We start from the raw sequence: 16,387 nt of genomic DNA on the forward strand, positions 1-16,387 counted from the left end.
AATGACCAGAGTCTGTATGGATTTAAATTATTTTAGGACGAACAAATGGCATATGTATCAGAGCGAATGTTACCATCTTCTTGTTCCAATTAGCATGCGCTTGGAGCCTACAAATTGCCGGGAGCACGAGGAGTTGCCAAGATTGTACTTTAGGGAGGTTGGTTGGTTAATGACTTATATTTTAGCTGAACTCTCCTGTTAAGTATTTGGCTTCCTTACAATGGAAGGAACACTGATTTTTGAGTCAGGGGACTTGGTTGTTAATCATCTGCTTAACTGGAGAAGGAAGAGACAAGCCAGAGGCAGAACATTTCTATAAATACCTTTAGAAGTGTTGCCAATGGGAAGGGTACAAAGAATTTTTCTTCTTGATAAACAATGTTTAGGTTGAGTTATAATCTCTTTTTAAAAATTGTAAATGAATGAAAAATAATGTATGTGTGCCTCAATTGAGACGCAAGTATTTTATTTTTCTTAAAAATACAAAATTCTTTCTTTCTGGAAAAGTGAGCCTAAATCTCTCCAATGGGAGATTAATGAAGGAAGTAAAATTATACCAGTGTCATGACTTCTATTTCTCCACTATAGCCCTCTGCTATCACTCCACCCAGAGAGAGGACTGTGGGAAATGAGGGTGGATCACAACATAATAGTTTCACTCTTTTTGTTGTTTGCTTGCATTTTTTCTTTCTCATATTTTTTCCTTTTTGATCTGATTTTTCTTGTGCAGGATGATTATTGTAGAAATATGAATACATATATTGGATTTAACATGTATTTTAACATGTTTAACATATATTGGATTACTTGCCATCTAGGGGAGAGGGTGAGGGGAAAGGAGGAAAATTTGGAACACAAAGTTTTGCAAGGGTCAATGTTGAAAAATTATCCATGCTTATATTTTGAAAATAAAAGGCTATAATTAAAAAAAAAAAAAACCTGTTTACTCCTTGAGAGCAGGGAATATCTTAGAGAAGGGAAGAGGAAGAGAACATGTATCATTTACTGTGAATCAGGCACTGTGCTAAGAGTTTTACAAATATTATCTCATTTGATCCTTACAATCCTTCTGGGAAGTAGATATTATTATCCCCATTTTACAGATGGAGAAACTGTAGTGGACAGAAGTTTAGCACGCTCCAGAGTCATATAGCTCACAAGTGAGGCTGAATTTGAATTCAGGTTTTCCTCATTCTAGAACCAGTGCTCACTGTTAGTGTTAGAACAGGACTTACACATTTTCCCTGCATGACCCCTTTTCATCTGAGAAATTTTATACAACCCTGGGAACATAGGTACATAAAACAGGTATGCAAATCAAGCATATACTTATAATAAATCATAAAGAAATTTATTTTAAAACAGTTATTTGATATATATATATATAATTTATTTTAATTTAATTATATATATGTAATTTTACCATTTATTAAAGATGAAAGCATATTTGCATACTAATGAGATGGAGGTGTGTTTTAATTTTTACATAAAGAATTAAATCTTGGCAGTATATTTGATGCCATTTATGGTTGCCAAATTCTTTGCAACCCTACATTCACTTACGTGACTCCATATGGGGTCACAATGCACAGTTTAAGAAGCTTTATCCTAGAAGAAGTCATTAGGGAAATGTATGCTAGTGAGAGAAGATGAGCCCACTTTCAGGAGGTGAGAATAAGTAACATTGTGAGACAAGTCAGTGTTCCTCCATACTTTTGTAATGTCACGTGATTCTCCACTTCCAAATTACCATGAAATGATTTGATCACTTTTGTATATATTGCACATGCATCTGCTGTCTCCTTAGAATGTAGATTTATTAAAGATAAAGGGTCTTTTATTTTTGTCTTTCTAGCTCTAAGGCATAGCACAGTGCCAAATATAGTTAGTTGATTAGCTGAGTCAGAAGAAATGAGTCTCTCTATTATTTTGGGTACATCCCTCTATGACAAACCTATGGGAGAACACAGACAAGTACCACGGTGTGATGGGGCGTGGAAGAGTGGCCACATGCACTTCTGGAGGGCCTATCTATCGATCTGATGGATCAGGTGTATTTGCACATTAAGTCTTTGATCCAGATATTCAGAAGACAAAGACAGTCCCTGAAATAGTCCCTGCCCTCAAGGAGCATATATTTTGTTGGAGAAGAAAGCTTCTACCAATTATAATTTATAAAAAAACATTGTATCCCAAGTCTTAGGGCAGTTTAAAATTATTAAAGGTCTGAATGGGAGTAAAAGATGGCAGGGATGCTAGGAAGAGGAGGAGATTGGCTGGTAGAGTGATGACAATAAGTTGGAAGGTGGCTAGCCAGAGTAGTCCCCGCTCCTCTGTAATGTCAGAAGATCCTCCATCTTCTCATGTAAAGTTTACATAAGACATTCCTATAAAACTTAAAATGGCACAAAGAGTTTGTGGGTATCTTAAATATGCAAAATGAACACAAGTCAAGTGGTGTAAAGGATTATCTGGCTACTGCCATAGCTGCTATTGCTTCTTCCTCCTGCTCCTCTTCTTCTTCCTGTTCCTACTCCTTTTCCTTTTTCCTCCTCCTTTTTATTCTCTTTCTCCTCTTGTTCCTCCTCCTTATCCTCTTCCTCCCTTCTTCCTTTTTCCCTCCTCTTCTTCCTCTTCCTCCTCTTTCCTTTCTCTCTATCCCTCCTCCCCCTCCTTCTCCTCGCTCTTCTTCTCTTCCTCCTCTTTTTTCTTTCCTCCTTCCTTCTTCTTTCTTCTTCCTCTGAGATTCTCCTGACTTCAGGGCTGGTGCTCTATCCACTGTGCCATCTAGCTGCAACACCCTCCCACCCCCCCAGCATTTTTCCTATAATGAAGAAACAAAGCAAAATAAACCAATGCAGCAGACAAATTTCACACCACATGTTCTATTCTGTGCTTATAATTGTCCTCCTAATTATAGGATGAAGGAGATAAGATTTAACAAAAAACTTTTGAAAATGTTATTGGAAAGATAGAATGTATCCTAGAATGTCTTATTAAATTAATTGATTAACAACAAATATGATCTATGCCCAAAGGGCTATAAATTCATGCATATCCTTTGACCTAACAACACCACTACTAGAGATGAATACCAAGAGATTAAAAAAAGAAAGAAAGAAAATGACTTCTGTGTACAAAAATTATTCAAAGCAGCTGTTTTCTCAGGGCAAAAAAAAAATGGGAATTGAGGAGATGTCCATCAATTTGGGAATGGCTAAATAAACTATAGTATATATTTGTGATGGAAAATTATGGTTCTATGGGAAATGATGAGCAGGATGCTCTCAGAAAAAAAGGAGAGGCCTCTCTTTTTTCTTCAACTTAATTTTTTTTGTAGTTTTTATTTTCATTAGGATGGGAAATTTATGTTTTGTTTCACTACTTGACTTTTATGGAAATGTTTTGTATAAGTAGTAGTTTCTTAATTATGGGTGGGGATAAGGGACAGAACCTAGAACTCAAAAATTTTAAAAACAAATGTAAAAAAATTGTTTTGAATGTAATGGGGGGATATTAAATAAGTAAACTAAAAATAAAAGAGTAAATCAAACAATCAATCAATTAACATTTATTTGGATTTACTATATTCCAGGCACCATGTTAAGTTGCTGTTATTGCCTGCTTCTTCAAGACCATATTTGAGGTTTTCTTGGAGTGGTTTCCCATTTTTTTCTCCAGCTTATTTTACAGATAAAGTAACTGAGGCAAATAAGGTTAATTGACTTGCCCAGGTTCATATAGCTAGTAAGTGTCTGAGGCCAGATTTGAATTCATGAAAATGAATCTTCCTGGCTTTAGACCAGCACTATCCACTCTGCTACCTAGCTGTCAAAGAATTCAAAGAAAAGACTTTAATGAAAGATAACAAAAAGTTTACATTTTAACTGAGATAGTAAAATATACAAAAATGGACACATATAAGAAAAAGTCCATAATAATAATTAGAAATTATATTACACTTTTAAGTTTGTGGAGCACTTTACATATATAATCTTCTTTAATCCTCGTAACAATCCAATGAGATAGATGCTAATGGGGATAATTATGGCCCCCTTTTTACAGATGCGGAAATAGGCTGAGAGAAATTTTGACTTGAAGGTGGAATCTTTTTTTTTTATTTATTTTTTTATTTTATAATTATAACATTTTTTTACAGTACATATGCATAGGTAATTTTTTACAACATTATCTCTTGTACTCCTTTTTGTTCTGAATTTTTCCCCCTCCTTCCCTCCACCCCCTCCCCTAGATGGCAGGCATTCCCATACATATTAAATATCTTATAGTATATCCTAGGTACAATATATATGTGCAGAACCAAATTTTGTTGTTGTTGTTGTTGTTGCAAAGGAAGAATTGGATTTGGAAGGTAAAAATAACCTGGGAAGAAAAACAAAAAATGCTCTCAGTTTACACTCATTTCCCAGTGTTCCTTCTCTGGGTGTAGCTGATTCTGTCCATCACTGATCAATTGGAATTGGATTAGCTCTTCTCTGTTGAAGATTTCCACTTCCATCAGAATACATCCTCATACAGTATCTTTGTTGAAGTGTATAATGATCTCCCAATTCTGCTCACTTCACTCAGCATCAGTTGATGTAAGTCTCTCCAAGCCTCTCTGTATTCATCCTGGTCATTTCTTACATAACAATAATATTCCATAACATTCATATACCATAATTTACCCAATCATTCTCCAATTGATGGGCATCCATTCATTTTCCAGTTTCTAACCATTACAAAAAGGGCTGCCACAAACATTTTGGCACATACAGGTCCCTTTCCCTTCTTTAGTATTTCCTTGGGGTATAAGCCCAGTAGTAGCACTGCTGGATCAAAGGGTATGCACAATTTGATAACTTTTTGGGCATAATTCCAGATTGCTCTCCAGAATGGTTGGATTCTTTTACATCTCCACCAACAATGCATCAGTGTCCCAGTTTTCCCACAGCCCCTCCAACATTCATCGTTATTTGTTCCTGTCATCTTAGCCAATCTGACAGGTGTGTAGTGGTATCTCAGAGTTGTCTCAATTTGCATTTCTCTGATCAATAGTGATTTGGAACACTCTTTCGTATGAGTGGAAATAGTTTCAATCATCTGAAAATTATCTGTTCATATCCTTTGACCATTTCTCAATTGGAGAATGGCTTGATTTCTTATAGAGTCAATTCCCTGTATATTTTGGAGATGAGGCCTTTAGCAGAACCTTTAACTGTAAAAATGTTTTCCCAATGTGTTACTTCCCTTCTAATCTTGTTTGCATTAGTTTTGTTTGTACAAAAGCTTTTTAATTTGATATAATCAAAATTTTCCTATTTTGTGATCAATAATGATCTCTAGTTCTCCTTTGGTCACAAATTCCTTCCTCCTCCACAAGTCTGAGACGTAAACTATCCTATGTTCCTCTAATTTATTTATGATCTCGTTCTTTATGCCTAATCATAGATCCATTTTGATCTAATCTTAGTATGTGGTGTTAAGTGTGGGTCCATTCCTAGTTTCTGCCATACTAATTTCCAGTTTTCCCAGCAGTTTTTGTCAAATAATGAATTCTTATCCCAAAAGTTGGGATCTTTGGGTTTGTCAAATACAAGATTGCTGTTTTTATTCACTATCTTGTCCTGTGGACCTAACCTATTCCATTGATCAACTTCTCTATTTCTTAGCCAATACCAAATGGTTTTGGTGACTGCTGCTTATAATATAGTTCTAGATCAAGTACAGCTAGGCCACCTTCATTTGATTTTTTTTTCATTACTTCCCTTGAAATTCTCGACCTTTTGTTCTTCCATATGAATTTTGTTGTTATTTTTTCTAGGTCATTAAAATAGTTTCTTGGGAGTCTGATTGGTATAGCACTAAAGAAATAGATTAGTTTAGGGAGTATTGTCATCTTGATTATATTCGCTCGGCCTATCCAAGAGCACTTAATGTCTTCACAATTATTTAAATCTGACTTATTTTTGTGGCAAGTGTTTTGTAATTTTGCTCATATAATTCCTGACTTTTCTTTGGTAGATATATTCCCAAATATTTTATACTATCGACAGTTATCTTGAATGGAATTTCTCTTTGTATCTCTTCCTGTTGGATTGTGTTGGTAATGTATAAAAATGCTGAGGATTTATGTGGATTTATTTTGTATCCTGCAACTTCGCTAAAGTTCTGATAGCTTTTTAGCAGAGTCTTTGGAGTTCTCTAAGTATACCATCATATCATCTGCAAACAGTGATAGTTTGATTTCCTCATTACCTACTCTAATTCCTTGAATCTCTTTCTTGGCTCTTATTGCCGAGGCTTGAGTTTCTAGTACAATATTGAATAGTAATGGTGATAGTGGGCAACCTTGTTTCACTCCTGATCTTACTGGGAAAGGTTCCAGTTTATCGCCATTACATATGATGTTTACTGATGGTTTTAAATATATGCTCCTTATTATTTTAAGGAATAGTCCATTTATTCCTATACTCTCAAGAGTTTTTAGTAGGAATGGATGTTGGATTTTATCAAATGCTTTTTCTGCATCTATTGAGATGATCATATGGTTTTGTTAATTTGGTTATTGATATAGTCGATTATGCTAATAGTTTTCCTAATATTGAACCAGCCCTGCATTCCTGGTATAAATCCCACTTGGTCATAGTGTATTATGCTGGGGATGATTTTCTGTAGTCTTTTTGCCAATATTTTATTTATGATTGTAGCATAAGTATTCATTAGGGAGACTGGTCTATAATTTTCTTTCTCTGTTTTCAGCCTACCTGGTTTAAGTATCAATACCATGTCTGTGTCATAAAAGGAATTTGGTAGGACTCCTTCAATTCCTATTTTTTCAAATAGTTTATATAGCATTGGAGTTAGTTGTTCTTTAAATGTTTAGTAGAATTCACATCTAAATCCATCTGGTCTTGGGGATTTTTTCTTAGGGAGTTGGTTAATAGCTTGTTCTATTTCTTTTTCTGAAATGGGATTATTTAGACTATTTACTTCTTCCTCTGTTAATCTGGGCAAGCTATATTTTTGAAGGTATTCTTCCATTTCATTTAAGTTATCAAATTTATTGGCATAAAGTTGGGCAAAGTAGCTCCTAACTATTGTTCTAATTTCCTCTTCATTAGTAGTGAGTCTCCCTTTTCATTTATAAGACTAACAATTTTCTTTTCCTCTTTCCTTTTTAAAATCAGATTTACTAAGGGTTTGTCTATTTTGTTGGTTTTTTCATAAAACCAACTCTTAGTTTTATTAATTAATTCAATAGTTTTTTTACTTTCAATTTTATTAATCTCACCTTTTATTTTTAGAATTTCAAGTTTCGTGTTTGTCTGGGGGTTTTTAATTTGTTCCTTTTCTAGCATTTTAGTTGACCTTCTCTTTCTCTATTTTATGCAAGTAGTCCTCTAGAGATATAAAACTTCCCCTTATTACTTCTTTAGCTGTATCCCACACATTTTGGTATGTCTCATTATTGTCATTTTTCTTGGGTGAAGTTATTAATTATGTCTGTTATGATTTGCTGTTTCACCCAATCATTCTTTAGTATGAGATTATTTAGTTTCCAATTATTTTTTGGTCTATTTTCCCTTGGCTTTTTATTGAATGTAATTTTCATTGCATTGTGGTCTGAAAAGGATGCATTTACTATTTCTGCCTTACTGCATTTGATTTTGAGGTTTTTATGTTCTAGTATATGATCAATTTTTGTATAGGTTCCATGAACTGCTGAGAAGAAAGTGTACTCCTTTCTGTCTCCATTTAGCTTTTGCCAAAGATCTAGCATATCAAACTTTTCTAGTATTCTATTTACCTCTTTGACTTCTTTCTTATTTATTTTGTGGTTTGATTTATCTAATTCTGAGAATGCAAGGTTGAGATCTCCCACTATTATAGTTTTGCTGTCTATTTCTTCTTGCAGCTCTCTTAAATCTCTTTTAAGAATTTAGATGCTGCACCACTTGGTGCGTATATGTTTAATATTGATATTGCTTCATTATCTGCTACCCTTTAGCAGGATATATTGCCCTTCTTTATGTCTTTTAATTAGATCCATTTTTTGTTTTTCCTTGATCTGAGATGAGGATGGCTACCCCTGCTTTTTTGGCTTCACCTGAAGCATAGTAGATTCTGCTCCATTCTTTTACTTTTATTCTAAATGTATCACCCTGTTTCAGGTGTGTCTTGAAGGTGGAATCTTATAGTTAATAAGTGTCAGAGGCAGAATTTGAACTCGCATCTTCTTGACTAATTCAACTCAATTCATGATGTCACCTGGCTTCTCAAGGACATAGCAGATGGTAGCTAGTTAGATGACCCCAATTCTATAATTATAATTATTTTATTCCTTCTATGCTCAATAGAATTTCTTTAATTAAACCTAATCCTTTCTCTCCTCTTTCTTTTACCTGTTCAGAAAAATTGATGGGACCAATGTGGAAGAAGACAACATTGAGCTTAATGAAGAGGGGCAGCCAGTGCAGGTTCCAACTCAGAGTGGCCCTCGATGTGACTGCTATTGCTGTGGGGTACCCAAGCGCTACATCATTGCCATCATGAGTGGCCTGGGTTTCTGCATTTCTTTTGGGATTCGCTGCAACCTTGGGGTTGCTATTGTGGAGATGGTCAATAATAGTACTGTGTATATAGATGGGAAGCCAGAAGTCCAGGTAGGTGAATGTTTTATGAGGTGAACTCATCCCCCTTAGACTCCAATCCAACTTATTTGTCATGCTGACTTAGAGGCCATCTCTCCATCTTTCTTTAAAAACAAATTTTTTTTCCAGACATCATTCCAGGTATTGGGGAAACAAAATAAAAAATAAGTTCTATTTTGTATCAGGGAAGACATGGAATGGTTTACCTTTTCCTTCTTCAGCTCATTTTACAGATGGGAAACTGAGGAAAACAGGGTTAAGTGATCTGACCAGGGTCACAAAGCTAGTAAGTGTCTGAGGCCAAATTTGAACTCAGGAAGATGAGTTTTCTTGTCTCCAAGTCTAGTGCTCTATTCACAATCAGTTAGCATTTATTATGTGCTACTGTGTGCCAGAATTTGTGCTGAGCATTAGGAATATGAAGAAAGACAAATTCCCTGTCCTTAGGAAACTTACAGGATATTAAGGAAGAGAACTATGGAGATTAAATGTAAATCAGCACATGCTATGTTCACTTCTTTTTTCTGTTTTTTTTTTTTTTTCTTCTCTCTCCTGTGTTTTTTTTCCCCTTTTGTTCTGATTTTTTTCTCTCAACACGGTTCATAAAGAAATGTGTATTAAAAAAGTTAAGATATATGTATAACCATAAAAAATAAATAAAATGTTAAAAATAAAGTAAAATAACTATAGACAAAAAAATCTTCATTTTACAGTTGAGTAAACTGAGGCAAACAGATGACAAATAATTTGCCTGGATCACAAAGCTGGCAAGATCACATCTGAATTCAGGTCTTCCTGATTCCAGCCCCCATGCTTTATCCATTGTGCCACTTGCTACCTGTGATTTTTGGAAGCTCACATAATCAGAGAGGGTCAAGATTGGGACTGGCCCGAACCCCTAAGTCTTTTCCTACATGCAGTTTAAAGTCATAGCTTCAGTCTCTGGCTCCAACCCAACAGTGAGCAAGAATATACTTCATGGCTTTATGCTTCCTGTTTTCAATCATTTCCCCAACATTAATGCATAATCCTTATGTGTTGTCTTCTATTAAATTATGTTTCTTGGGAGCAGAAACTATCTTGGTTGTTTGTATTTATATCCCCAGTGTCTGGCACATAGTAAATGCTTAATAAAGGCTCTCCCTCCCTCTCTCTGTCTCTATTTCTCTCCTTCTCTATCTCCTTTTCTTTATCTCTTTCTATTTCTTCTTCCCTTTTTCTCCCTTCTTTCTCCCTCTCCCCTTCTCTGTCTTCCCTCTATTTGTTTCTGTCTCCTTCTCTCCTTCCCTTTCCTTTCTGCCTTCTTCCCCATCCCTCTTTCCCTCCTACCTCATCCTTCTTTCTCTTCAGAATGTGTGTATGTGTTTGTGTGTGTGTATGTATACACACATACTATATGTCTACATCAATAGGGTGATTCAAAAGTCTATTAAAACTTAAAACTGCATTAGGACTTTTTAGACATCCTGTATAGATGTATGTATGTATATGTATGTGTGTGTGTACATAGAGAGAAACAGACAGAGATAGAAACATATATAGACACAAAGAGACAGAGAGAGAGAGACGCACATATATGCATATGTACATATACACACATATAAAGTATCTTTATATTTTTATTTATTTAAATATACAGCTGTATTACATATAGGGGTGTATATATATATATATATATATATATATATATATATATATATATATATATATATATATGCAAACTATCTCTAGGGCTCTATCCAAAATCAAATAGATTTTTAAATAACATTTTCATCCATATTTGTTTTTAAACCACTTTCATTTCCTAATTGATATCTTCTGTATCCCTCCCCATAAATTTTTAGCAAAGAATAGAAAAGGATGATAAGAAGGAAAAGACAGTTCAGCAAAACTAACCAACACAGAAGCTCATATCCATCCCTCAGTAGTTGCCCACTCTCCAGTAAAGGGAAGGAAGATACTTTCTTTAGTCAGAAACTACTGTCCTCTAACCACATCTAGTTTAGGGCACTTTAGAAACATAGAGGATTTTAGGGTTTCAAGATGGAAGCTCCCTTTATTCAGATGATCACAGGTTTTTGGTGGTGAATGGCCCACACTGAGCAAATACAACCACAGAGAAGCTTCTTATAATTATTACCTTTTTGTTCCAATGGGGGATGTGTGCTCTGACAATCCCCGGGCTCCTTTCAGGAACTGGGTCTCAGGCATTCTTTCTGAAGGCTCATGTATATCAGCGTGGCTTCAGATGTGTATCATGTCTTATTTCAGTCCTTTGTTAGCAAGCCCAGCTAATTAAAAGCCTTCTGTTGAAGCCCAGAGAAAGATGACTTATGCTTTGTATTTGTTTATTGCCTGGAAAAATAGGGCTGGGTCAATAGCTCTGGCTTTGTGGAACAACATTTTGATAAAACTGCCCTGAACAATGGTATCTGGGGCTGTGCAGTTTCCATAGTTTCAGCCCCCCACCCCGATCTGTACTGGGACCCCCGCCCCGGGAAAAGCCGATTCTAATCTAATATATCCTCCCTCCACCAACCTCCAGCTCACAAGTTACATAACATTTGGTAAACTGGGATCTAATTCTTACTTTGCATGTTATTGGAGGCCAGTTATGTCTATGATCTATACTGGTCTCCATCTGTCTTTTACTTTGATATTTCTATACAGCTACTGACTATTTGATATAGGTTATTTATTTTAAAACTGAAAAAATTTCAAAAGTATTTTATTTTTCTAGTTACATATGAATATAATTTTTAACATTCATTTTTTGAGGGAAAACATTTTTAAAAATTAATTTGTTTTATATGTTGAGTTTTTTTCATAGTATTTTATTTTTCCAATACATGTAAAGATAGTTTTCAACATTGATTTTGTGAGACTTTGTGTTCTAAATTTTTCTCCCTCCCTCCTTTACCTCCCCCTCTCCAAGACAGCAAACAATCTGATGAAAGTTAAATATCAACATTCATTTTTGTATGATTTTGAGTTCCAAATTTTTTTCTCTCCCTTCCTCCTTTACCTCATCCCTTCCCAAAACAGCAAATAATCTGGTGTAAGTTGTACATGGACAACCATTTTAACCATATTTCCATATTACTACCTAGTTTTTTAGAAAGAGGAAAATGATAATAATAAAAAATGATAATGATGATGATTATGGTAATAGGTCACATTTACATGTGACTTTCGGTAAATAATTGCTTTACTTCCTCTGGGTTTTAATTTTTTCATCTGTAAAGTGGAAAAGGAGAAGGAGAATTAGACTTTCCAGCTTCAAATTTATGATCCAATGTAATATTTTTGTATTTTATCTCATCTGATTCTCTCAAAAACCCTGTGAATGAAAATAGAGACAAAAATTGACCCCTGATGTCATTGGTATAGAAAACTCCCAAGGGAAGAATTTCTCTTTAACCACTTTTTCTGAGACTTATGGTCTTAGGAGACTGGCCTATGATCCTGAGAGGTTAATTAATTTGCCTAGCATGCACAACCAGTGTGTGATAGATTCAGGACTTGGGCCCAAGTCTTTCCAAGGCTAGAATGATAGACATTATGCCAAGGGTTCCTTTTTATGTGTCAGGGAATCTTCCTAGCGGTCTGGATATACCCAAGGACCCCATCTCGGAATGATTTCTTGTTGCCCACATTCATAATTCAAAGAAATTTTAAGTCTTTAGAAGATAAAGATGTTTTTCCCCCATCCAAATTCATGGATCCCTTGAAATCTCCCAATGATCTATTGGCTCCCAAGGCAAAAGTTCTTGTATCATCCCATGATGCCATGGTGGATAATAATGGCTAACATTTAAGTGACATTTCAATGTTTGCAAATTACTTTCTCAAATTACTCTCTTTTGCAAATTAGATTCTCACAGCAACTCTGTGGGGTAGGTATTGTTTTTATTCCCGTTTTATAGATAAAGAAACCGAGGCTGATATAAATTAAGTGACTTGTTTAGGATTGTAGCAGGTTCAGACTCTTCAATGGATTAGAATATAAATCTTTTTAACCAAGGCTAGCACTTCATAAGTGCTACTATTGAATCAATTATATAAAGACGAGGAAACAGATTCACATAGATCAAAGTCACATGCTCTGGTAATATCTGGGATTTAAGTCTAGATCTTCCTGACCATAAATCCCATGGATAGCAAGAAGACAGAATACATAGTTTTGCTGGCCTAAGCAGAAAATGAGGAACCAGAGGACATTGTGTGTGAGTAGGGGTGGGATTGGGAAGTAGAGAGTTGGCTCTTAACCAAATGGAAAAAAGTGACTTCATCGCCATAGCTGAACGTGTTCAACGTTATAATGAAGAGTGAAATGTCAGAGAGAGAGAGAGAGAGAGAGAGAGAGAGAGAGAGAGAGAGAGAGAGAGAGAGAGAGAGAGAGAGAGAGAGAGAGAGAGAGAGAGAGAGAGAGAGAGAAGCTGTGGAGAAATCCTTGGGCTGGGAGGAGAAACCTAGATAGTCTGTGCTAAAATCCTTCCTTCCTTCCTTCCTTCCTTCCTTCCTTCCTTCCTTCCTTCCTTCCTTCCTTCCTTCCTTCCTTCCTTCCTTCCTTCCTTCCTTCCTTCCTTCCTTCCTTCCCTCCTTCCTTCCCTCTCTCCCTCCCTCCCTCCCTCCCTTCCTTCCTTCCTTCCTTCCTTCCTTCCTTCCTTCCTTCCTTCCTTCCTTCCTTCCTTCCTTCCTTCCTTCCTTCCTTCCTTCCTTCCTTCCTTCCTTCCTTATCTATAAAATGAAGGTGATAAGATGCTCTCTGAGGTCTCTTTCAGTTCCAAATGTATGTATGATCCTATTATCTGGACCAGGGCAGCTAGATGGTGCAGTGGATAGAGCACTGGACTTTGGAATCAGAAAGACTCATCTTCATGAGTTCAAATCTGGTTTCAGATACTTACTAGTTGTGTAGCTCTAGGCAAGTCACTTCCCCAAATTTACCCCAATTTCCTCATCTATAAAATGAGCTGGGGAAGGAAATGGTAAATTATTCCAATATCTAGCTATATTAACTCTGGGCAAGTCACTTCCCCATGTTTGCTTCAGTTGTAAAATGAGCTGGAGAGGGAAATGACAAATCATTCTAGTCTCTCTGCCAAGAAACCCCCAAATGGGATCTTGTTGGACATGACTGAATAATACAACCTCTAGACCAGATACTTGGTTTACAAAGGCAAAAAACCCAAATATTTCTGTGTGTATGTATATTAATATGCACACAAATGTAATAAAAAACAAAGCAATTTGTTTTGTGGGAGGGCAACAGATACTAGTATGGCCCTGAGAGGAAATCTATTTGAGCTGGGCCCTTGTGGTTCCAAAATCTCAGAAGTGAAGAGAAGCATCCTGTTCGAGTCAGCTTGGGTAAAGGCACATTTTAAACTTAGCAAAACATGTGGGATCCTAGGTCTAGAACTGAGGGAGAATCTTAGAGGCCTTAAAGTCCAGCTTCCACATTTTACAGAGGAAACTGAGGCCAAATTTGCCCAAAGTTACACAAATAGTCCTTAGGAGGCCCCAGACTTGTACCTAAGTCCCCTGATATCAGATACAAAGCGATTTCCACTGGACAATGTTGTCTTCCCATTCCAGACCTACAGCAACCTGTTAAGTGAGTAGGATGGATAGTATCATTTAAGAGATGAGAGATGAGGTCCAGGATCTCAGTTTTGAATTTAATTTAACTTAGCTGAATCTCAATTTACTTATATGTAAAATGAAGAGATTGTATTAGGTTGTCTCTGAGGTCCCTTCAAACTTATGTCTGAACTATATATGGAATATATAAGGAACTATGAGTTATGTTTTTTTTTTTTTTTTTTTACTGAACTATTAATCTAACAGAGCCATTCCAGTGGACTAGGGTTGTTATTCTTTTGATGTCATGGGCTCCTTTTGTAATCTTTGGCCATTTTTAAAGTCATGTCTAATTCTTAGTGACCCTATTTAGAGGTCTTTTTGGTTTTGTTTTTTGACAAAGATACTACAGTGGTTTGCCATTTCCTTCTTCAGCTTATTTTACAGATAAGGAAACTGAGGCAAATAGGATAAAATGACCTGCCCAGGGTCATACAGCTATTGTCAGCATTCTATCCACTGCATCATCTGTTGAAGCTTATAAACTCCTCTTCAGAAGCATATTTTAATGCATAAAATAAAATACATTTATTTATAAAGGAATGACCATATTGAAATATAATTATCTAAATACTAAAAAAAAAAAAAAAAAAAAGTTCATGGTCCCTAGGCAAAAATTCCTGAATAGACTAGTTACTGAAAATGATTATTAGACTTTGTTTGGTGGCTCACAAATCCCAGATGATTTATTTTCTCATTCGCAGAGTGCCCAATTTAACTGGGACCCAGAGACAGTTGGACTCATCCACGGATCTTTTTTCTGGGGCTATATAATGACACAAATTCCAGGAGGCTTCATCTCAAATAAATTTGCTGCAAATAGGTAAGAATCGCTGGAACAACACACTCATCAATTTTACATTTAGCTTTGTGTATCTACTAAATCCCTCTATCCAATTCTCAGTCTTCCCTAGTGATAAGGCCAGGGATTACTGGAGGTTTGAAATCCTCATATACTCAGTGTATTCCTTGCTAAATAAAATAGGTCTCCTATCATGTTCCTTTGCCTGGTGTTGAGTGAGAGGAGCCCATCTGAGTCCTAGCTCTGGCTGTACCAATGATTTGCTCCCCTACTCTAGGAAAGTCATTTATTTTCCTTCCCTAAGCTTGTTTTAGTCACGTGGGAGTGTTGTTCTCTAAAATCCTCTTCAGCTCTAGATCTATGAATCTTATGACATCTTAAGTTACTTCTCTCTTTGGCTTTTGTCTTGCCCTACTCTGTCCTGATCACCATTTCCCAGCCATATTGTATGGATTCTCACCATTGTTCTCATTCTCCTCATCCTTGACCTACTGGAACCTAAAACTGAGCCCCTGGAATCATTCAGGGATCTGATAGAGGAGATTTCATTATATCCCCTGACCACCACTTCCAAACCAGGTCCACTCCTTTCCTTTCCAGATCCCATTCATTAGATTGTAAACTTCTTGATGACAGGAGCCATCTTGATTGCCTGGCACAGGGGGCATGGTTTCTTATTCATTCTTCATTCATTCATTCAGTTCAGCAGTTGTTTTTTAAAGAAAGGACATTGGTAAACTGGAAAGGGGGGGACCAGGATGGTCATTGGACCATTGGATCAAATTGGAGATCGTGCTACATGAGAAGCACCTGCAGGAAGTGGAAATAATTAATTCCCAGGAAAAAGTTCTTAAGGAGATGGGGAAGGATAATTTATTGCTGTAACATGGAAATATTGAAAGGATTGTCCCAGGAAGAGAGTTGAAAGGCTTAATTCTGCCTAGTCCCAAAGAGACCATTAGGAAAAAGAAGTCTAAGTCACCAAGAAACAGACCAAGACTGGATGGTGGGAAGACACACAGGGAGATGTCCAGAAGAGGAACATGCTACCTCTAGTGGGGATAATTTCCTCCTCAATGGATCTATCTTGATCAATCATCTGGGAGTTTGTAAAGAAAAGTATTGATTAGGGAGGAAAGGACTTCCTTTTTCACTCTGGGATTCTGATCATATTCAAAAGTATCACATAATTTATATTCTTTTGTGTTTGTCTTTTTTTAAAACCCCACAACTCTCCATGAAGGAGGTTAATCTCATTACTCTGAAACCCCTACCCTATTTCACT

At 36.2% G+C, this 16,387-nt stretch overlaps 1 protein-coding gene across 1 annotated transcript in view; it reads left to right on the forward strand.

Annotated features, from left to right (window-relative positions):
• SLC17A8 (solute carrier family 17 member 8) overlaps positions 1-16,387 on the forward strand; it is a 62,552-nt gene that overhangs the window by 11,639 nt on the left and 34,526 nt on the right. Inside the window, exons 2-3 of the mRNA XM_074268048.1 lie at positions 8,414-8,666; positions 15,005-15,123. Coding sequence (XP_074124149.1) covers positions 8,414-8,666; positions 15,005-15,123 — 372 coding nt within the window. The remainder of the gene's footprint in view (positions 1-8,413; positions 8,667-15,004; positions 15,124-16,387) is intronic.

This window comes from Sminthopsis crassicaudata, chromosome 5, assembly GCF_048593235.1.
Source record: "Sminthopsis crassicaudata isolate SCR6 chromosome 5, ASM4859323v1, whole genome shotgun sequence".
NCBI classification, from domain to species: domain Eukaryota; kingdom Metazoa; phylum Chordata; class Mammalia; order Dasyuromorphia; family Dasyuridae; genus Sminthopsis; species Sminthopsis crassicaudata.